Source organism: Parasteatoda tepidariorum, chromosome 2 (genome assembly GCF_982258835.1).
Source record: "Parasteatoda tepidariorum strain Cologne lab strain chromosome 2, Ptep-v5.0, whole genome shotgun sequence".
NCBI lineage: Eukaryota > Metazoa > Arthropoda > Arachnida > Araneae > Theridiidae > Parasteatoda > Parasteatoda tepidariorum.
The window spans coordinates 12711572-12734435 of NC_141756.1; the positions used below are offsets into that span (position 1 = coordinate 12711572).

The 22864-nt window shown below is 28.7% G+C and overlaps 2 protein-coding genes across 4 annotated transcripts in view; one reads left to right on the forward strand and one right to left on the reverse strand.

Moving 5' to 3' along the window:
* The window catches only part of LOC107445632 (peroxisomal acyl-coenzyme A oxidase 3), a 52592-nt gene extending 42672 nt beyond the window's left edge, over positions 1 to 9920 (forward strand). For 2 of the 3 annotated variants that reach the window (XM_071177169.2, XM_087156877.1), the window contains exons 12-16: positions 1485 to 1595; positions 2450 to 2604; positions 2981 to 3116; positions 4294 to 4448; positions 6496 to 8621. In XM_071177169.2, coding sequence (XP_071033270.1) covers positions 1485 to 1595; positions 2450 to 2604; positions 2981 to 3116; positions 4294 to 4448; positions 6496 to 6612 — 674 coding nt within the window. In that variant the 3' untranslated portion in view covers positions 6613 to 8621. Of the gene's footprint in view, positions 1 to 1484; positions 1596 to 2449; positions 2605 to 2980; positions 3117 to 4293; positions 4449 to 6495 lie in introns of all 3 variants that reach the window. The other variant, XM_043053978.3, reaches the window with a different exon arrangement.
* A 1762-nt stretch (positions 9921 to 11682) lies between these two features.
* Psf2 (DNA replication complex GINS protein PSF2-like protein) lies at positions 11683 to 15830 on the reverse strand. The gene is made up of 2 exons (XM_071177171.2): positions 15168 to 15830; positions 11683 to 12994 (listed from the first exon to the last, which is right to left on the reverse strand). Exons 1-2 carry the CDS (start codon positions 15681 to 15683, stop codon positions 12938 to 12940), a joined length of 573 nt encoding a protein of 190 aa, XP_071033272.1. The 5' UTR covers positions 15684 to 15830; the 3' UTR covers positions 11683 to 12937.
* Between the last annotated feature and the right edge of the window lie 7034 nt (positions 15831 to 22864).

Genomic DNA, 22864 nt, shown 5'->3' on the forward strand with positions numbered 1-22864 from the left:
GCACGTGTTGCTATGAACTGTCTGCAAGCTTGTCATTCCTTGGCCTGCCAGATCACCAGATCTCTCTCCCATCGAGCATGTCTGGGATATGATGGGAAGGCGATTGCATCTGGCACGGAATGTTGATGACCTATTTCAGCAATTGGATCGAATTTGGCAGGAAATACCGCAAGATACCATCTGGGAGCTTTATCGGTCTATGCCACGCCGTGTGGCAGCTTGTATCCAGGCTAGAGGCGGGTCAACACCTTATTGAACTTGTTACTGTAACTCTGCAATAAATTATTCAATTGTTCTGAAATTTTAATCATTTACTATTCTGTACATTGTCCTCCTATCCACCAATTTTTGTTTCAATCGGACAGCTCCTTCTTGGTGCGTCGATTTTTTTGTTATAGAGTGTATTTATCCTTTTTTAAATGGATGTAGGAATTTTAAATGATAAACTGTGTTATGACGCCGTCTACTGTCATGCCAATTATTGGTTGCAGGGCATACCTAGCATATATATTATTCAATACTCAAGTTATGACCCTCAAGGTCTGTGAAGAAGTAGTACAGCACATGATGGAGCAGTGGGATGAGCTTTCTATTTTATCTCACAACAGAAATGAAAATAATTTTAATATTTCTGCTACCAACTATGCTACAATGTCCTGAAATCAAACTTATGGTGATTTGTGTGATTTAATGCCTACTAGGCTGATTTTAAAGTATTAATGAAACTTTATACTATATGTTTTAATGTTTAACAATCAAATATACTTCAAAATCTGCTAGATTTTTTTACATATATTTTTTTATCTTGATTTTCATGAAAAATTTTCTCTTAAAATTCAATTTTTTTTAAAAGAAATCCCTTAATTTTGAAGGTATTATTAAATATGGATTCCAAAATCCTAAGTTTCTCTGTTTTCCTTTTCCTTTTTTTATTCTTTTTTTTTTTATCAGAGATAAGTTTTAACACTTTTTTTTTTTTTACTTTATATGCATGTTATAGGTTTTCTCTGTATTTGAATGCAACATAGCTTCTAGTACATGTACTATTCAATTATGCATTACATTCACTTTATATCTAGTATTGCTAACTGAGAAACATTTTGATTTCACTTTTAAGGATTCATAAATGCTTTTTCTTTCAAGATTTCATTAACTGTATTAAAAGGTGGCAAAAAGATTAAACGTTTTTTGAAAGGTATTCAAAGTACAACATGGAAATTCTTATTTAAATTTAGTATTTGCCACTTACAGATAAGTGCATTTCATGTTATATTGCCTTTTAATTTATCGCTTTTTTTTTTTTCTTTTCCAACAAATCAGAAAATCAGGGATATTCAAATATAAGTTTTTTTTCCTATTCACAAGTAATAACTTATTAAAGCATTTTGCATTGAAATAGATTTAATCATTATGTGTACCAGTACTTCCTTTTTAAATTTTAACATACATAGTTTTAATTTTATTTCTGTCTTCATGAATTGTAGAGGGTTGTGAGTTTGTCCATCTGGAGAGTATATGCTTCCTGGATCACATGGATCAGATTCTGGGAGAAACATTCCATGCTCGAGAAGTGAAAGATTGTTTGAATATGAAAGGTTAGCATTTAAAAAAAAGTAGTTTTCATTTTTGACTTTAATTTATCTCTTTGCTATAATCAATGATTCTTAAGTGTTTCAGCTGAAATAAAAATTAAGTTTTGCAAATATAATAATTCTTAGTGAATGTTCTATAGTGTTTTCTTTGAAGTTTGTTTCTTTGCAACCACGAGGAAAATTTTTTTATTGATTAAAATCCCGGAATTGATTTTATGAAACTGATTAAATCTTCCTTCCCAAACAAAGAATGGTGAGTAATTTTTTTTTTTTTTGCAGTTTTTTTTAAAAATTTATTTATTTTAGTTTTTTTTCCTCCTCTTTTATGAAAAATTCAATGCCACTTTTGTTTTATTTCCTATTGATACTTTATTATTCAACAATTGACACACAGTTAATATAAATTATATGGTTGCCACTTCACAGGGAATTTTGAGTTTTTCTTTAGAGACTGAGAAAAAAATAGGAAATATTTTTTCTTATTTTCTCTTTTTTTAAAAAAACTAGGAAAATAAGAATAAAAAATTGACCTGCAATCTATGGGATATTTAAGAGTAATATTTCAGCTATACGATTTGATTTTATTTACTATAGCATTATTAGTTTTAATTATGTTCAATTGTTCCTTTTTCCTCGAAATTTTTCGAGCAATTGAAACTAGTATAGTTGGCCCAATACAGCTTACACAAGTGATTGTGTTTTTCCTGTTAATATAATGCGAATAATATGTTAAAGGGAATTTTTTTCCAGATTTGGGTGGCAATCCTGAATAAATACTTAGAAAAAAAACTTGAATTGACAGTCTTTATTAAGAATAAAAGTTTTGTTATTTTTACTTATCTCTGTTTTAATTTCAGTGTTAATTGATGCATTTCAATGGCTGGTATGCTATCTCATGCAGCAAAGTTACGAAAAATATGACGAATTATTATCAGATAGTAATGATGCCTTTCTTGCAAAAAGCAATAACCAAGTGTTTTACTGCAGAGATTTGTCTTTAGTTTTCTTTGAGGTAAATATATTACTACCCCAAATGGTATGCTTCTTGTTTTTAATGCAAATGAATATAACTTATGATATTCTTGCTTGATTATATTATTTATCATTGTGGTTGATTATAGTTTTTCTTAAAAACTGACTTTTCTATTGAGGCCAGCAGTGAGTGATGTTGTCTATATTTTGCATTATATATTTTTTCATTTTTTCTGTTCATGTTAAGTTTCATCTTATAAGAGTTTGTCAGTTACTCTTAGTTTGATGCTATGAATTTAAGAATTTAAATTTTTTTTTTAAATATTGTGAAACAAATGGATGTTACAAAATAATTAAGTTATTGTTTTTTTATATTAATGCATGAGAAAATAAGTTTTTTTTTATGTTTAATATAGCATGCTGTACTCCAAAAGTTCTATAACTTTATCATTGAAGAGGCTGCTGACCCACACCTTTCTGATGTTTTGCACAAATTAGGATGTTTATATGGTTTATGGAGGTTACAAGATTATTTCACCGTGCTGCATGAAGGTAAGAAAAAGAAGAAAGTTTTAGCTATTAAAAAGTACTTAATGATACTTTAGTCTTTGATAGTATCTAAAATAATATCAATTTGCTTTAAATTAGAGTGAAAGATCAATTTTTAAAAACTGTATTTTTTGTATTGTTAAAAATAGTCATGGCATTAATTACAAAGAAAAAAAATAATCTTTAGCCTATAAACCTGAAAAAAAAGTTCTGTTTCATAGTTGCTCTATCTCTTAATTTTAGCTTGCTTAGTATTGTGTGTCAGTTTTTTTTAGTGCATGAAAGGCACATATTGAATATGCTAGACTGGGTTTGAGCCGGAGCACTCCCGAACTGTTTTCTCTGTAGCTGGACCTGAAGCTCTAAATTTTCCTAAGCTCCAGCAATGTCATTGCATCTTGCTGACGTTTAGTAGGCCTACTGCATCTGCAACAACATTTCAGTCTACCAGTTTGCTGTAGAAAGACTAATCATTGCATTGAAATACATTTATAATGACTTTAGATCAAATATTAAGGAGACTTTATTTTATTAAATTCTTTTCTTAAGAATAAACAAATAACTCAACAGTGAATTAAATTAAATTTGTATTTTCTATGTAAGCTGTTTCTATGTTTTTTTTGTTTCTTTTATGATTAAAATTTGAAACTCAAAAGTGTGCATAAATATATATTAAAATTGCAGCAGCTGGAGCGTCAGACATTTTCTGCTCCACATCCCTGAATCTAGATTAGATACAGTTTGTAGCACCTTTTTTTTCTTCTTATATCTTTCTCAAACAGGTCTCGTGTTTAATATTAATCTACTCATTTATGACTTTGTTGTTTGCATGTCTATTAAAATTATGTATTAAGATAACACAACCTATTTTTTATTTATTTTTTCTTCATAGTTATTTTGCTTGTTAATTTTATCAAAATAAGGCAAAAAAAAATTTCACTCCTTTGTATTGATCATGGTGGTTGTTTTATGCATGTCTGAGTTTTTTTTATTTTTTATTTAATCATATTTATTATATTAATTTTATAAGATGTTAAATTAAATAGTTATCTATTTTAATGAGAAGTAGTTTATTCAAATTGATTGAAAGGTAATATTATTAATGGTATATTTTTATCAAATTGTTTATTGAAATGAAAGGAATTATCAATAATATATTGTGGGTTTTTTGTAATTCTAGGAGGCTATTGTGAGATGAGACATCATAGCACAATAATAAAACAAGCTATATTACGATTGTGCTCTGAACTTAAAGATGAAGCAGTGTCACTGGTTGACGTTATTGCGCCACCTGATTTTGTTTTAAACTCTGCTTTGGGAAAATCTGATGGACAGGTATGTATATTTTTTTTTACTCTGGTAAATAAATTTTATATATTATATCTTAGCTGGAAAGACATAGGATTAATGCAAAGACTTTTTTTGTCATAAAAATTTTAAAATTAAAAAAAATTTTATTTATAAAAATTAAGAACTAACAGAACATTATCATTTTTTTTTAATAATAATTATTCTTTGCCATCAAATCATTAATCAGTTTACTATATTGATCCCCCCCCCCTTTCTCTCTTTGTAACACCATTTGGTTTTGCTAATTTACTTTTATAATTTAAGTTTTATGTTTTGTAAAGTCTTTTGTCATTTGTTCCAGCTTTCAATTCAAATTAATCCAGTTATTTGTTAATTAAGTCAGTATGTAAGTTAAGTATCAGTAATTAAGTCAGTATGATTATAATTAAATAATCATACTGATATAATAATAATTAAAACAACAAATGAAATATGAATTTTTCAATCGAAATCAGTAATATACTTTTGACTGCAATTGAATATTCAATTTTCACCTGATTCAGTTTGCTGAATTTCACATGTTTTTAGTTAATTTATGTTGTGTTCATATTTCTGTGAAGTTTAATTCTGTACATTGAAAATATTTTGTCCCACTCCATTAATAAATTATCCAATCATGTTTTAATCAGTTTAGAATTAAGTAGAAGTTTAAATAGAACAAAAAAAGCAGGGTCAAAAACTAGGGTTTTAAGTTTCTAATAATATCAATCAATGATTTTTAATGAATGATTTCTAATAGATATTTATGCATTTATTATTAAAAATTAGTTTAAAAAAAATCAGCAACAAAGCGTTGTTTCTAAAATTATCTGCAGACTTGTCTTTATCACCTTTGGATTAAGTGAAAGTTTGGTAAGTAGAGTAACTTACAGTGTTTTGATTAAATCTGTAACGATAAGAAAAAGAATGAAACGAGGATTCTCAACAGTTCATACATTCCACTTGTTAAAACGTTTTGATTTTTCTAAATAGGTTCGGTTTTATTGCATCTAATAAACAGGAATTAAATTTGTTAGATTTATAATAAAAACAAATAAAAGAAAATCTTTTTTAAAGAAATGTTTTATTTTGTTTGAAAGCTGTGATCTTTTGGCCTTTTCAGTGTTAATTCTTTACTTTCCAATATTAACAAGACCAAATTTCACTTCAGTATTTCAAAAAGATCTTTCTATAGATAAAAGCTTTTTTATTAAACATTGTGTCCTTCTTCCAATCATGTTGAATGCATTAATGTACCATTTGCTGTAAGCATTTAAATTTTAAAGAGTATAATTGTTACAATTACATGAAATAGCATGTATTTTAGGTTACTAGTATAATAAGCAAGACAATTAGTAAAATAAATTTTTTTTTTTTCAATTATTGATACTTGATGTCATTTTGTCAGTATTTACTTTTTATTTAATCAAGTTATAGTTTAATTTACTTTTTACAGACACATTTTTAATTACTAATTAAATTAGTTAATGGATATGAAGCTTTTGTAAAAGTCAAAACTAACTGTACGTTTTCAATGGAGATTAAAACGTAGGTTTTATGTCCCACAGAAATTTGCAGTCCTTGTGCTATATCTAGTTATAAATTTGTTTTTAGTGTATTTACATAGTCTGAAAATGAATAAAATAAACCAAATTATGGTTTACTTCGAAATGAAAATTTAAAAGAACTGCTCCAGCCATTGAAAATGGTTATTAGGCAACCATATTTGTTTATAAAAGAATTTATTTATTTTATTTTGATTTGAAAAGCACAATAAGAAATACTATTGCAATATTTTATGAATGTCGAAATTTATTCAATATATTGTTGTTAGAAATATTATATTTTCTTTTAAAGAAATGGCATTTATATTTCATTGGCATCATCCAAAAGATTAAATAAATTATGAAATTATAGGTTGGATCTAAATATAACTCATCACCGGTTATAAAAAGTACTGACTCTAGAACTCCTCTGTGGAACCCTAGGGTTCTAACGAATAAAATTTGAAGAACACTATTATAAATCACTTATTTTTCTTAAAATATTTTAGGTTTACAAGAACTTGTATGATGCAATCATCCAAACCCCTGGTTCTCTAGATCGGGCTCCCTGGTGGAAAGAGTTTTTACAAAAACCTAAAGTGTATTCTATTCAAGCAAAGCTGTGATTTGACTCAAAGTTAATCTTTCTCCAAGTGAACCACTCAAGTATTTTTCATTGTTGTGCGATGATGAAAGTGTTTAGTTTTTTAGAATTTTTCAGGGAGCTTCTTACGGAGGTATATTTAAACTAGATAATTTGCTTATTGTAGTTGGCTTTGATAGTGATAAAAAAAAATATCAAAACCATTCTCAGACTTTTTTACTCAGATTTATTATGAAATTTTTACATATTTGCACAAGATATATCAAAAGTGTTGGAGTGTAAATATGACTTCCAAAATGTGAAACTATTTTTAAAATTGAAATTGCACATTTTTTTTTAAAGATATTTTTATTTTAAAATTACTCTTTCAATTACGATCTTATACTAATAGTTCAAAGATGGTAAAGGACAGTTAAGCAAGTTTATGTCAGGTTTGGGATTTTGACATTAAAGCTTTATAAACATTATAAATTGTCAAACAATTTTTAATGTTCTAATAGTATTGAATAATTTACTGAAAGTATTAGCACCATTTAAAAGTGGAAATATGTTAATATTTAGATTACTCATTTTTTTAAAAACATTTAATTATTTATATACATAGAGAGTCTATAATTTAAAAAGAATATTGTACACTAAGTCATTTAGAAAAGCATTTAATACGGCTGTTTAAAATTAAATAGTGCTACATAAATTTGTAGTGAGCTTTGTTATAATATTTGTTCATATTTTATGATCTCCATAGTTATGTTTTAGCACTACTTTATAATTATTTTCACTTTTAGTTTGATATGTATGTAATGAATAAAGAAATTAATTTTTTAGCATATAAAAAATCAGGTAAATTTTACCTAAGCATACTAAAAAAATTTTGTAACCTAGGATAAACTATTTATAAAACATTTTTAGGGACTGCTAAATTAATTTTTTGATAAACAAAAGTAAAACAGCAAAATTGAAAGGAATAAGTGCACTTAAAAATAAGAAATAACAATGAAAAAGCATTTGTTGTACATACGTCATCTTCACATAAACATTGTTGATTCATAGATCAAAATTCCTCTCTAATTTAAAGTTTGCATAACGTTAAAAAATATTTTTTATTTTTTAATATATTAAAAAAAATAATGCGCTCGTAATAAAAAAAAGTTTTTTGAAAATGAAACACTCTAGCTTTGCTAATAGTAACTGTTTGTAATGGAGAAAATTTTGAAGGTTTAAATTAGCATAATCTTATTTTGTGCATGGGAACTTTGGAGGTGGCATTTAAGTGGTAAATTCCAGACTTTTGATACATTATAAAAATTTTCGTCCAGATTCTGTGCTATACATGTACAGCTCATATATCTAAATTGCTGAACAACATATAGCATCACTGAACTATGCATAAATAGTTAAATTAATTGCTGAGTATTTTAAACTTAAAATTCTGAGTTCATTTTTACTCACTGTTGTATAAGCTAAGTAAAATTGAAATTTTTTCCTTCATCTGTTAAAATTAAATGTGCATTTCAAATAAAGGTACTTTGCGATTATCCCATCGAAATGTCAAAGCTGGCGAAAATGCTCAAATCTTTTGGCCCCATCATAATGAAAAAAAAATTCTAAAATAAACATTCTAAACACATTAAAATTATCAAAAAATAATAATAACAAAAAATTTAAGTGTGATACGTGATAAAAAAAAAGTGTAATAAAAAGAATCAGAACAAAGTAAAAACCTCATTTTTTTTTTTTAATAATTACACATTGAATTATTCTTGAATCTAACCATATTAAAAATCATTTCAATGGCAAAAAATTCATAGCTTTTAAAGCGCAAACAAACAAGTTATTATCTTTGTGCAGTCGCCGGCTTATAAATAAATTTAAATATGAATCCGAGTGTTTTGGGGTAGTTCCGCAGTTAAATAATAATCTTTTCAGTGCTATCGGCGCAGAAGATACCTTTCGGTGATATCGGGTTTGGTGAAAATAGTCGACGGGGTAATTCTCAAAGTACCCAAATAAAATACTGTAAAAAAGAAAAAATGCTGGAGATCAACTATACTGGTGATATGTGGGTGAAGAAAAAAGAATTATGAACTTAATCTGTTAAAAAACCTTGAAAGTACATTTTTGATGGCATTTTTAGCCCAGCTATGTATGGCACAAAAAAAGCAATAAACATTTCTATTCTGTTTCCATTTAAAATATTTAAATTGTTTTAAAGATTCTGCGAATGCATTTATATTTTTCTACAATATTTCATCGTATATAAAAATACTTATACCTCAAAAATAGAAAGGTGATTTTAATATTCTTAGTATTTTTTATATTAGTTTTTAATTATTTATTGTGATTACTAATTGTTATAACTTTATTAACGCATTATTTTACGGCTCAGTGGGCCTTAAAATTGTTGTTTTTTTCTTCATTAAAACTTAAAATTGGTTTGTTTGCATTCTGGTATTCGGAATTTATTATTATGTATCTCTTCTATGTAATATTAAAAGTGTATAGCATTGAAACTATTTGTAAATTTACACTTCATATTTCACGTTTTCTTTTATTTTAAATATTGTTGGTTGAAGATAATAAGTTTTCTACCTGTAGAGAACTTTATTTTTGTGCATGCTTCCATTTCTCTTTGATTATGTAAGAAATCAAGTTATTCTGAATATTGCATTACTTTGCACGTGAAATATAATTTTACTCCTTTTATATTTAATTTTTAAAAAATTATTGCTTAAGTGTGAAAGATCTAATGATGACTTAATTAAATTTAAGAAAAACGAATATATTATATAAGATGTTATTTCAAATACAAACAGTATAGACTTTCTATCAAGTGTTAATCAAAATGTTGTTTATTTTTATCAATCTTGAATTGTTATGCAATTCTAGTCCATAGAACTTATTTTTTATATTATGCATAATGTTAGAGTATGTCTATAAAGTTTTAAATTATATAGAGTCATTTCATTTTACATATATTACTTTTAAGAAGTTTGTTTACCAATGTATTTCATCATTAAAATCAAAATTTAATTATTTTGACCGGGTACTTTATTTACATTCCTTGCCATTAGTTAGTGTTCATGTTTGCTCATATTTTTATATTACTTAATTTACTAAATCCCATTCAGTATTAAGTCATTGTTGAGTTCCTATGATGGTGCTTGTTTACAAATTTCCATTCACAAGATGTATTTATTACATTTTTGCCTTTTTTATTCCGAAATGTTATATTTGTGTTTTAAATTGTGCACAGAAATATTTTTGGCTTGTTGATCGAGTCATCTTCATATGTTTGTAATAGCCATTTAATAAAGCTTGAAACTCATAAAAGTGTAGTTATTTTACTAAGTTTTTTAGAATATTAATTTACATTTCATCCATGACACGAACAACATGGATGATCTTGTAAAAAATTTTATCTGAATTTACAATAAATTCATCATTATTAAATTTACAATTTTAGCCCAGAGACTTATTTTTTCTCTGTTTTGTAATTACTGCAAACATTTACATCTTATTTTCGAATCAACTACGTTTCAAAACTTGGTTAACTAAATTTTGAATAAATTAAAAATTCAGCAATTTTATTTTTTGATGACAAAATGAAAATAATATTTACTTTAAAAAGGATGAATACTTACAGGGAAATTAAAACAAAAATATATAATTCAAATAAGAAAGACAGGCATTTCATAACTTAGAAAATAAACTGCTATCCCTTTTTTAAGCTCTAGCTTATTAATCTACAAAATTTTTGAAATTATCTCATACCTTTTATTGAACTTTATAAGTAAAATAAACAGTTTTACTGTTTAGTTTATACTTAAACAATAAAAGAATTGATTGTAGGAAAATACTGTATTTAAAATTATTTAGAATAAATTTTGCCAACTATTTATTAATTAACTCTTCGACTTTGTAAGCCCCATTCTACAGAGAAACTATGTCAGACGAGTTACCTTGTCATAAGTTAATATTTGTTAGAGTTTGAGGCAATATTTCGCTACATAAACTTGAATTTTAGAAAACTCAAACAAAATACAAGAACATATAAGAAGGAAAAAAAAACTTCAGCCAACAAGTAAGTGTGAAAGAACTGTTCAGTTCAATGTTTTAGTCTATAAATACAGGGAAACCTCTCGGCAGCGACCACTTTTTATTCCACAGTAAAATGGACATTGCTTGTTTTTAGATACATGAATTTTATTGTCATTTTCTTGATGTGGAAATGCCACTTGAGTTAGCGTCAGGAAAACTAGATCGATGAATAAAATTTAGCGCCAATAACAATGACCGTCGCTTATTTAATTACGTGTAAAAATAATTTACCAATTGATTTAAATAATTACGCTGTTTAAGCTTGCATTTAAATGTTAATTAGATTTTAAAAAAGAGGTTTGTTTGTTTGAGATACTTAGTTTTTTCTAAAATATTTTTTTCCTTCAATTTCACTTTCAGCTCTAGAGATTAATCATTGATGGCAATGTCTTTAGTCCACTCCGACCGCAACATGAGGTTGTCGATCTCTTTCAGAGATAGTGAAAAAGAGGTCTCTAAATAAGAACTCAGAAATATTGTGAATACGTTTAAATCTACTGTTTTGTTTTTATATATATTTTTTGCATTATATTATTCTACCTTTAATACGGAGATATCTGTATCGGCCCAGTCTCTCGGGGAGGTTCTAATGTTCTCTCTTAAAGGTTTTCTTCAACATAAAGTCTAGGGGGAAAATTCTGTGCTTTCCAAAAAAAAAAAAAGAGGTCACTACACAAAGGTTGTCTTTTCTGAAGGTTTGGCTGTATTTTCCTTAAATTTTGGACTGCTAAAAATCTTTGTTCTAAATAATTTAATTGAATGATTTTCCTTTCCATGTAACACAAATGCGTGATAGTTTGATAAAAAAAAAAATCCTCCGTGAAGGCTAGTTTGCCCTAATGCTTGATTCAGGAGTTCTCTTGTCTTCAGGGTTGGGTTCCAAAACACAAAGCTACGAAGTTAGATATTGATAGTCATAAACTGAAAATTGGATAGGCTGTTTAATGTCGACAATAAAATATATATTCGTACTATAAAATCAATCATCCAAGGGTAACATAAGTCAAGCTTTTATTGAAGAGAGCACATCACATTTCTTTTATGAGACTACAGAAAAATAGTCTTAAGCACCAGTTTAAAATAATAGGGTTAAATATAAAGTCAGCACTGAGTCTGTTAGCCACATTAACATACTGTAATTAGCAGTTAATTTTAGCACGGTTCAGTAAAAAGGCACTCTTAAACTCATTCACTTCACTTTCATTAAGCTCTCACTAACAGTTAGTTAATCTGAACATGCCTTGTTATTTCATAAAAACTGGACTAAAAAATATTATCAATCATTTCCGAATTTGTTTATCAACAAGTAGCTATATTAAAAAAAAAAAAATTCAAAATAATACAAATCATATATTTTCTAAATACAAATTTATTATGTTATAAATAAATCAAGCTCACTTTTTTATTTGAATGGATCAAAAATTAATTTTAAATGGCTTAACTATACATAATAAAATATTGAAATAAATTGTAAGCTTTTACCCAAAAATTTAAGAAGACTACCATGCAGATCATTAGAAACAATTATATTTTTCATAAATAAACTCTAAAATAAAAATTAAAGATTTAAAAATGAAATTGACATAAATGAAAAGGTTCATTATGTAGTCAGTTAATTTTTTTTATATAATTACATAAGAAGCAACCATATAAAAGAAAAGCCAAATAGTATTGCCACTTATTTTATTCTATTGAATTCACAGACTACATGAGACACTAGCGATCATCATTTTATAAGGCCCCTCAAGTTAACAATATTAAAATAAATGGATGCATGTTTATAAATGACAGCAAACTTGCATATATATGACACACCTTTTATTTTACTTGGCAAGTATAATATGTCTCTCATGATAACTTCACAAACTTAAGAAAGAAAGAAAAGAAACATTATTTTACAATGAACAACAAATGAGTTTTAAAATGAAATATATCATCGAAAAAAGAATATAAACATTAGACATTTTCTCAACTACGCTTAACCTACATCTTTTATAAGTAATTAGAGCACGTATTCAGAGAAGTTTAAAACATTTGAATTTAAAAGACTGCAACAAGTATTATTTAACATAATTACATTTTTTTTTAAAAATAAATAACAGTTTTTAAGTACACAGCATCTTAGATGAGTATAACGAATGTCTTAGAAATATGAATTGTTTCAAATGGGAGGTGATCTATCGATGAATCGAGTCATACCAATAGAATTCCAAAACAGTTCAAGTCATAACAATCAAGTCACATACAATTTATACGCTTCCAGATGGCTGACTTTGGCTTTCATTCTGCGATGCAACAACAGCAGCCTGGAAGAAAAAAAGGAACAAATAATTTGCTTATTTTTAGTTAAACCTTCCTAGCGTTTCAAATTCGGTAAAAACTGGAAAAAATTTTCACATCTATACACTTTTTTTTTATATAGACACCAAAGGAAAAAAAAACAGTAAATTGTTGCTGAAAAAGTCATGAACTTAAATTATTTTAAAAAGCAAGAACCAACACTCGCAGGGGTAAGACGATAAATTTAAAGTAGACAATTTTCCAAAGCAAATATATAAATAAATATTAAATGCTTTTAACTACAATAATGTGCTGAATTTAAAAAAAAAAACAACATAAAATTGGTTGATAATTAACTATAGTAATTATGCATACAAAATACATTAGTTTTCAAAATTTTGCGTGAAGATCTTCCCTGTGAAGGAAAAGTATAATAAACAAAATTATATTTCTGGCAAACAAGAAATGCAGGACAATTTCCATAATTAATACTACTCACAAGTTTATAACAGGGGAAATTTCCATATCGTGATCTGTGAAAGAATAATCCCCAAGTCTGGCAACTTTCGGGCAGCGGCCTGTGAGAAATTTAAAAAGCAAAATCATCGCAGAAAGGAACAAACTCATAGCCACCCCCGGGCAAACATCTACATGATTTTTTTAAAATTTAAATGTTTAAAATCTATTTGGTACTTTGGCAATTGTAGTAAGCTAATGTTGACCACAAGTTTTTCGTTTAGAGCTTGCTATTTTACGTGATGTTTTTATTTAATTCTTGCGCATCATTGCCTGATTAGCACTAAAACTTAATAATCATATGGTTTAAGATAATAGCTTGGAAATCTACCAAAGAACAAATTTGAAAAATAAAAATCGTATCAGCCATTTCTAGGTTAGCCACTGTACATTATATTTTTATTTTTTAAATACCAGAACAGAGAAGTAAATATTTTGTCAATCGCAGTTGCTGCAAGCATAATCCAAAATTTGTTTAATTCATTAAAAATTTAAACCACATTAAATTAACCAACTAATTATAATTTAACCACTTTTTAAAAATTGCATTCTTTACTAGTTAAGGAGAAGTTATATTTTCATTCTTTTTTTATAAGATTCTCTTATTAACTTGCAAGTACTTGGATTGAGGAGCTTTTTGAATCATGATCTGCATCAGCCTTAGCAACTACAGAGCAGCTGCCTGCTAGAAACTATAAAAAACATCACAGAAGGTGACCAACTCGAAGGGTAGAACTCGTTATCACCACAGACAAATGCATGCATGCATTATACTAGATGAGAATGTTCACTATATTTCTAAAAAACGAGTACACCCATTCTTTGCAGCCGAAACAAGCTTTCTAAAGCCTACAACTATTATTCAATATACATTTTATATCAGTACACGCGTCTAAGAAAGCAGCTAAGCTAGTCCACTACCTGAGAAAATCATAACAAAAGTAGGTAGATTCATAGGGGTATAATTTATTGAAACCACCTAGTAAACTATTATGCTCTACTAGTCGAGCAGTATCACACGCCAAAAGCTGTGCGAAGCGTGAAAGGTGGGGGATATTTCCGTATTGTGATCTGTCGAGCCAACTACAATTGCCAAGATGCCAAATAGATTTCAAACTTGCAAATGTTTAAAAGAAAATATGTAGATATTTGCCCGGAGGTGACTACGAGTTATACCTTTCAAGATAGTCCTTTTCTGTGATGTTTTTTTTCTTTTTTAGTTTCTCGTGGGCCACTGCCCGGAAGTTTCCAAGACATGACGATTATTCTGCCGCAGATCATGATACAGAAATCTCCCCTGACGGTGGCAGGTTCAAATACCACCATAACACTTGAATGCCCATATTCTTCTGCCAGCACTTTCACAAGAGCTTTTTCAGCACTGGATGTTTAAAGTGAGCAAAAACTGCACCTCATTGAGCAGTATTAAATACTTTATGAGTCATAATTATACTCTTGTTACAGTATATTAATATATACTACAGAATATTTTAAAATAAACACATCTAGCTTCTGCTTCGTAAATCTCATAAGCAAGTTTAATAATTGTCAAGTAAAAATTGATAGCACAAAATATCCATTTAAATATCTGTTTAGTCAAAATAAGTTAAGAAATTTATTTGATAAGGTACCATTTACAAAAGAAAGATTTATTGGAGAAATCAGAGAAAAGCCAAGAATTACCCGTCTGAATTTGTGTAATTGAAATAAAGCTGTAGTAAGAAGTGGTCGAACGAAATTGATTTCGAAGGCAGTCAAATTATCTACTTGAGCGTGAGATTCTCCACTTTTAATGAAAGCATCCACAGAACTACGAAGTTTTGCCATTCTAATATCCCAAATATCTTTAATAAGAGTCTTAACTTCGTCTGCATGTGGTATATCAGGTACAGCAACATCAAATAATAACCTCGAAATTTCTTTATAATGCTCACTAGGCATGGGCGTGAATATGGTCGAATCGATTTCTTCTTGTTTAATTTCTTCTAATTTTTCGACACTCATCCAATCTGGCGGTATCACTCGACATTTTTGCCTTTGACGCAAATTTACGGCTAACCATAAAGGTACTTCGACAGGTATACTAGCGGCAAAAGGTCCAACATCACCTCGAATTAAAAATAATTTACCATGATTAAAATTAGGAATTATTGACACCATTTCTTTTTCAGCTAAAAATTCTAAATCTGATGGATCCATCTGGAAATAATAGCAAGCTTTAATTTATGCGTTTATTGGTTGTAGCAATTACATAAATTTTCAGGCTTGTTAGGCGTTTATGCCCGATCATGCAGAAAATAATAACACAAAACCGAAACTTAGCAAAAAACGCGCCGGATTAGAAACAGTTACGGTCAAAATGAATCAAAATGCATCTTTTTAAAATTCCCTAAAGAACATTCTTACTGAATCAAACTCAATCCTGTCCTCTGCGTTGCACCAATCAAATTTTCACCGATCAAATTTATGGTAGAGAATGGAGCACTGTTATTGGCGATCGAAATGGGCTACAAGTGGCGTTGGAACTCTCTACCTATGGCAACACTTCCTATGCTTTCCCCATTAACGTGTGGAGACTCATAGAGGAAGGAAGAACGTTAGTTTCTCTCGCGAATTTCATACAGACTAAAATCTCTTAAATTGGAAAACTATATGGAACTGAAAACTACATTAAGCATAGTTCTAAAGAAAAGTATCACGGAAATTTCAAAAAATATTTTTATTAAATAAATAGGAGATCTCTCTCTCCAGATGGCGCATTCTAGTATTGCGATCGTCTATTGGGCTTTGCGCCCCTTGTAATTTGTTCAAACCAAATTTAATTAAATATTTCTGCTGTTGTAACACAAGTAAAAGAAAAATTTATCCTGCTTGAAGTACGTGAACAACTTTAATTTTTTTTTCTCAAATGTTATGGAAAGGTTTTTGTGTAATATAAAAGAGGTTCTTTAATTTATAAACTTTTAAATCTTGGCAAAAAGTCCAAACTAAGGATACGGATTGCATCCGTTTTCTGGCAGATAGTTGAGCATCTTAAGTGTTCTAATAATTCAAAATTAAACTTTAAACCTTATCGTTTACCTGTTGCAACATACACATTAAAAAGCGCATTTAAGATTGCAATAAGTCTTCGCACTACATAAATCATTAAATACTCTTAAAAATACTTATTTTTGTTTTGCAGTTCTCATTAGGGTTCATTTTTCTATTAAAAGAATTTGATGCGCTAGTTAGCTAGTTTACGAAGGTAATTTTATTCTAAATACAGTCATTATCAGTAATGTTTACTTTTTTTTTCTTGTAATAACATCTGATTTTTAAATTTAAAAAAATGCTTTACCTTTGTCCTTATTATAATTTACATGGAAATTTCGATTAACATGACTTGTTTATGTTCTAAACAATTTTCTTTTATTTATTTAATTAACCATTTCAAAATATGTATTTTTTTAATTTATTGTCTCGTTATATATAATATTGCTCATTACTTTGTTTGCTCCTGTGGAATTTTGTCTTTTTAGTTTTAAAGAAATGTCTCAATTACTATACTGAAAATTAATTTGATTTGCTTTGTCTTAGTGTATATAGGAATAATGTGTCTTTTTCAATAAACTAACGATTATGGCAAGTATTTTCTTCTTTAAAAGTTTGTTATTAACATTATTACTCATTAATTACATATATATAAATGAATGTCTGCTTGTGTGGTGTTCCTTATAACCTAAACCATCCGACCGAAAGCCTTGAAATTTGGCATTCAGATAGTTCAAAGCAAGAGGAAGGTCACTGCAGACATTAGAACATTCTACAACAAACCGCCCGAGCGGAAGAACGAAAAACAAAATGGAGTTTTCTGATTGGTTAAGCGTTAGCCATTGTTTTAAATGCATTTTCACATATTTTAAAGATAACATGTGTGATAGCTGCTAGCTCATAACTCTATTTGATCAAAGAATAGTTTATTGCACGTATTTAAATATTCAATTATTTTATATTCGCTATTTCAAATAAATTCGATGAACATTACCTGTTAGCAAGCCTGGTTTACATCACCAAATTTATACTTTGTCTGATACCGAGCGCTCTTATTTTATTTTTAACTTGCATTTTTAACTTTTAAACGTGTTTCTAAGAAATTACTTATTTGAAACCAACGGTACTGGAAGAGAAAAAAATATTTATGTATTCAAAAGCAAAATTAATGGGAAAATAGTACTAATTCGTATGAGAGAAACATAAAAAATCGAAGCCAATAAGGCTTAATTACGCCAATGAGGCTTAATTAATTAAGGTAATATATGAAATAAAAGAAATAAGCTATGTACTAGAAAGCAAAAGAAATGGAGTAAAGGTATTTGTTTGTCTAGAAGAACCGAAAGAAATCGCCATACAATCATTAACGACAAAGATGGTAAATTAATGTTGGCAATATGTATTAATTGAAATAAAAAAAGTAACTTCGGAACTAAAAATCGAAAATAAATGGAAGGAATACTTATTCGCGTTTTGGGCAACCCTATAAAATCTGTATGCTTAAAACTGCACCAACACTAAGCAGTTTTAATACCTATACTTTAAAATAAAGCACTTTATGGCCACTCGAAAGGGATATGTAACTGAGAAAATCATTTAATAGAGATAATTTTAGCTATCATGCAGTGAGCAATAGCATCATATCAAGTGATGTTAAATACATTTTATCTTTTTTCCAATGATATGAACTACAACGAGCTTTGCTTACTTCATTAACGTAAAACCACCGAAGATTACAACATATAATATTAAATAAAAAATCGAAATTATTTTAGCTATATCAATTGAAAAACTTAGTGGAAGAGCCAAGTAAGTGACCTTTTTCAGAACGAAAAAAGAAGTTTTAACCTAATTATTTTATTGCCAATTTATCACAAGATGGCACTAATAATTCTTTGCCTTATTTTATTTACCACTGCCTTATTGAAATAAAAATCATGTAAGCGTAATAAAAACTAATATGGATAAGTTATGTTAAGATAAAAGTGAAAGCAAAAACAGTTCTGTTACATTAAACATACCCATATTGATACAACCACTTTCTATGATTTTCTCTAATGCATTAATTTCCCTAAAAATGTCATTCACCTGGTTCTTCCATCAAGTTCGTTAATTGTGTCAGTATATGCCTTTCAATTTTGAGCATGATTACGTTCTGTTTCTCAATACCGATTTATTGATTGTTTTCTTTTTTTATTCACCCCATGCGAAGAACGGGTTTTCAGCTAGTAAGTTATAAAATTTTACTGGCATTGTCTTTTGTTTTACTTGAATTTATTATTATTAGAGAATCAAATTGAACACAATTACAATTTAAAAACTTTTGTAATAATTCAGTAAAATATATATTTATGTTTTCATTTTATATACCCGCAGTTGGATTTTTTTTTAACTTTCTCCGATTTTTAAAGTTAAAGTGCATATTTGAAGTCTTTCAATATTATAACTGAAAAAAAAAGGATAAAATTAAAATGCTTTTTTTTTTTTTTTGGAAATATCAATAATTATTTATTAAAATAAAGTACTTTACAATATGATAAATTCTCTAGTAATTTATCTCAATCCTAGTGAATCTATATAAATTAAATAGCTCCAATTTTTACTTTTGTAATACCGATAAGATGATGATATGCAATAACACTTGGGAACAAACTTCATGTTGCATTATACGAATACTTCAAATCTGAAATCATCAGAATAAAAATTGCGTAGCAACGCATGACAGGAAACATCGTCACACGCCGCTAGGAGCGCTTCCTTATGATGACCTGTTAAGGCCTGGTTTCTTGGGACAGGACGCCGTCAGCTGGAAATCAGCATTAACCTCTGATTGGTCTATTTGTGAGTTTGATAGTATACGTCATCGAACGCTCATCTTGAACTACAATTGCCGTCCAACTCAACTGCAGTTGGATTACAACGTGACGTTAACCACAGAAGCAATGGCGGACAACATCCAACAGCACATTGAAATCAGCCAAGATTTTGATTTTGACATTAAACATAGGTTCTTCATTAAACATAGCACTCTTCATTTAGCTCAGCTATAATGTGTTTTTTCTTGGACAAAGTCATTATTTGTTCTCTAAAACACTGGTCGACAATAACAAAATCAATACAAATTCAAAATAAATATTTGTTTACGTTATTAACGCATGCGCAATGAGAGATAATGTCTGCGTTGGACCGACTGCTCAAGCTGAGCTAACAAAAAAGTATTTTTTTGGCGTCAGCTCTACGTCAACTTTCTGCTGACGTCCAGATAAGGCGCTTGTCCTAAGAAACCAGACCAGTGTTGCCAGATTGGGCTACAAGTAGCGGATTGGGCTACTTTTAAAAGTCCCCGCTACTGAAAATTGAATTTTCGCTACTTGCTACTTTTTGGGCTACTTATTATTTTTCGAACGCTACAAATCTTAAATATGCGCTACTTTTTTTCTTTACTGAAATATATATATATTTTTTAATTTTTTCCCTTCCCACTATAAAATGATTCTGAAAGTTTGCAGCTTCTTTACCATTTTTTAAAAGGACATTTTTGTTGTTGTTGTTGAAAACGTTCTCGCTTTAGTTTTGGATTCTTGATATGTTTTACTGATGGAGTCTATAATCTTTCCATGTTTATGTTTTAAATCGTAGACTCGGGAAATCGCAAAGATATATATGGAAAAATGCACGGAGAGTATGATGGGGAAAATGTTTTTTTAACTCCAACTATTATTAATCGTTTATCTTCTGGAGAAAAAAAATCACGTTACTCGCTTTGAAACTCAGAAAAATTAAATCCAAAGTCATTTTACCTGATGAATGAAAATAGTTGTTGTGAATGACAATGAGTTTCCAAAAAATATCGTACTGTTAAATGCTTTTTAGTGAATTCATTTGATTTTTGTAAATCACGATCTATTCACAGTTGCACGAAAAATTGGAAAATTTTTATATCTCTCTAGAGCAGGGATGGGCAAACTACGGCCCGCGGACCAACTGTGGCCCACCGGAAGGTTTTATCCGGCCCGCCGGATATAATTTTAAATTGCCGATCAGTGGCAATACACATAAACAATATACATCCATTTTCTTGTCAACTATTTAAAATTATTTCTGTTTTTCCTTTTTAAACAAAGTACTGATGACCTTTTTACTTTCTCTATTTTTGTTCTACAAAACATAAATTGATGGAAATAGTTAGCACAGACAGCTTCAATTGGTAAAATGCTGAAAGCAGAAGTTCTTCATAGAATAGTCTTAGATTTGCTCTAACTAGCGTTTGTCTTTCTCGAGGAATCTAATATAGGTAAATTGTACTTCACATTTGGCAGACTACGCATTTTAAGATCCAACGAGCGGACAATCTAACAATCATCTGAAGCAGTTGTTTCTAAATATGCCAAAGTTTTACAAATCATTGCCAAAAGCTAGTTTCCAAAATTTAATATTTCATGCCCAGAAAATCAGCTCTATGTTTGCTTAATCTTATATATGAGAACAAGAGTTTTCAACTTTGAACCTTAGAAAGAATCATTTCAGAAGTGGACTAACAGAAAAGCATTTAGCCTTGTTCCGTAAAATAGGCACATCTCGCTTCGAACCTTAATATAAGGAACTTTTAAAAACGAAATCGCAATTTCATTCATCTCACTAAATATTTAAAATAAAACTTGTATATCGCTTTTTTTTTTAAATTTTGAAAGTTTTATTTGTCCCACCAAACATTTTTTTTCTCGATTTTTGGCCCTCGACCAAAAACGTTTGCCCATCCCTGCTCTAGAGCCTAGATTTGCCCGTTGTAAATGATGAAATTATTTTTTTTTTAAGGAAGCTATAATATGTATTGCTATGGTTACAGTTATTATTTTTCACCTCATTTTGCCAAATATGCAATAAATAAATGAAACAAATAAAAATTAAGTTTTGGATAGTTATCATATTAAAATAAAATTCGTATTACCAAACGCAAATGATAATCAGAATTGGCATCAAGGAGAACGACATGAAGAAATATTTCATAGAAGGCCAAGGCCCACCCAATGATAACGATGAAACGCAAAAGATGGATTTTGTTTTTAAAACAAAGATATATACTATGAAATTTCAAATAATAATTAACTATAACAATGAAATTATGAATAAAAATGACTTAGTTAATTGAAACATAATGCACTTAGGGATCAGGAAAACTGAATAACGACAATTTTTTTAATTCTAAAATGTCAACATTTTTAACCTTTCGAAACATTTATAGTAATTGCAAAATAACTAGGAAAGATAATTACTTTAAATGATAAACACGGTAATGTATATGCTGCGTGTTATAAAAGGAGTTTAGAAAATTATTAAAGCTACTACAGTGAAACTATCGTAAACTGATCAGAAGTGGAACTACAATTTGATGGTTTTATAAGAGAAGTCATCTTATAAAAATGATAATAAATTGTTTTTACCAGTTTTGCACTTGATCATCAAAATCTTAGATAGGTGATTAACTTAAAGAGATGGTCAACTTAACAGGTTTCACTGTGCAAGTAAAGTAAGCACAGCAACTAAGGCGAGCTGCGAGAAAAGAAAATATTTACGAGCATTTAGTGCAAATCTATCTTTTTATCATTGTTTTTTTTTTAACATTACAACAGATGTTACGGCTACTATAAATGAAAAAAAAAATTAGTTAAAAATATTTGTTGCTTCGTTGACGCTTCAAAATACTGTTTCATTCGTGGTCCAAATCAAAATATTCATTTGTTCACTAAATTACTATCAAAACTATTCTCAATCGAGTTTGAAACAATTATTGATGCTGTTACAAAGAAAAGCAAAGTCATATTTCTCATCTGCGAGCTGAATGTTTGTACTTTGTATTGTTTCGAACTTCAGAGCAGAAATGATTAAATAAATTATTTTGCTTATCAAAAAAAGATTTTTTGCCTTTTATTTTTAAATACACACAGATGTAGGCACATGAAGTTAAACTTTTCTGAATTTCTTGTTGGAGATTGGGTCCTAGTTAGGTCTTATTTTTAATTTCCTCGAAACGCGAGATAATTTTTATTAAAAAAAAATTAGCTAGTGAGAACATTTTTATGTGCGAGTAATTAAGGTTCTTGAGGTTGGGGAACGAAGCGAGCTGAGGTCGAAGACCGCACCAACATTAAAATATCGAAGACAGTTCCGACTGATTTTTACTCATAAAAAAGCTGGAAAAAAACGAGCTAGTCAATGTTATTATAATTTTAGTGTTTTCTGGCAAACGGCGCTGTTTTACAGAAATATAGCCAAATAAATTAGTGCTATATTTTATATATATATATATATATATATATATATATATATATATATATATATATATATAT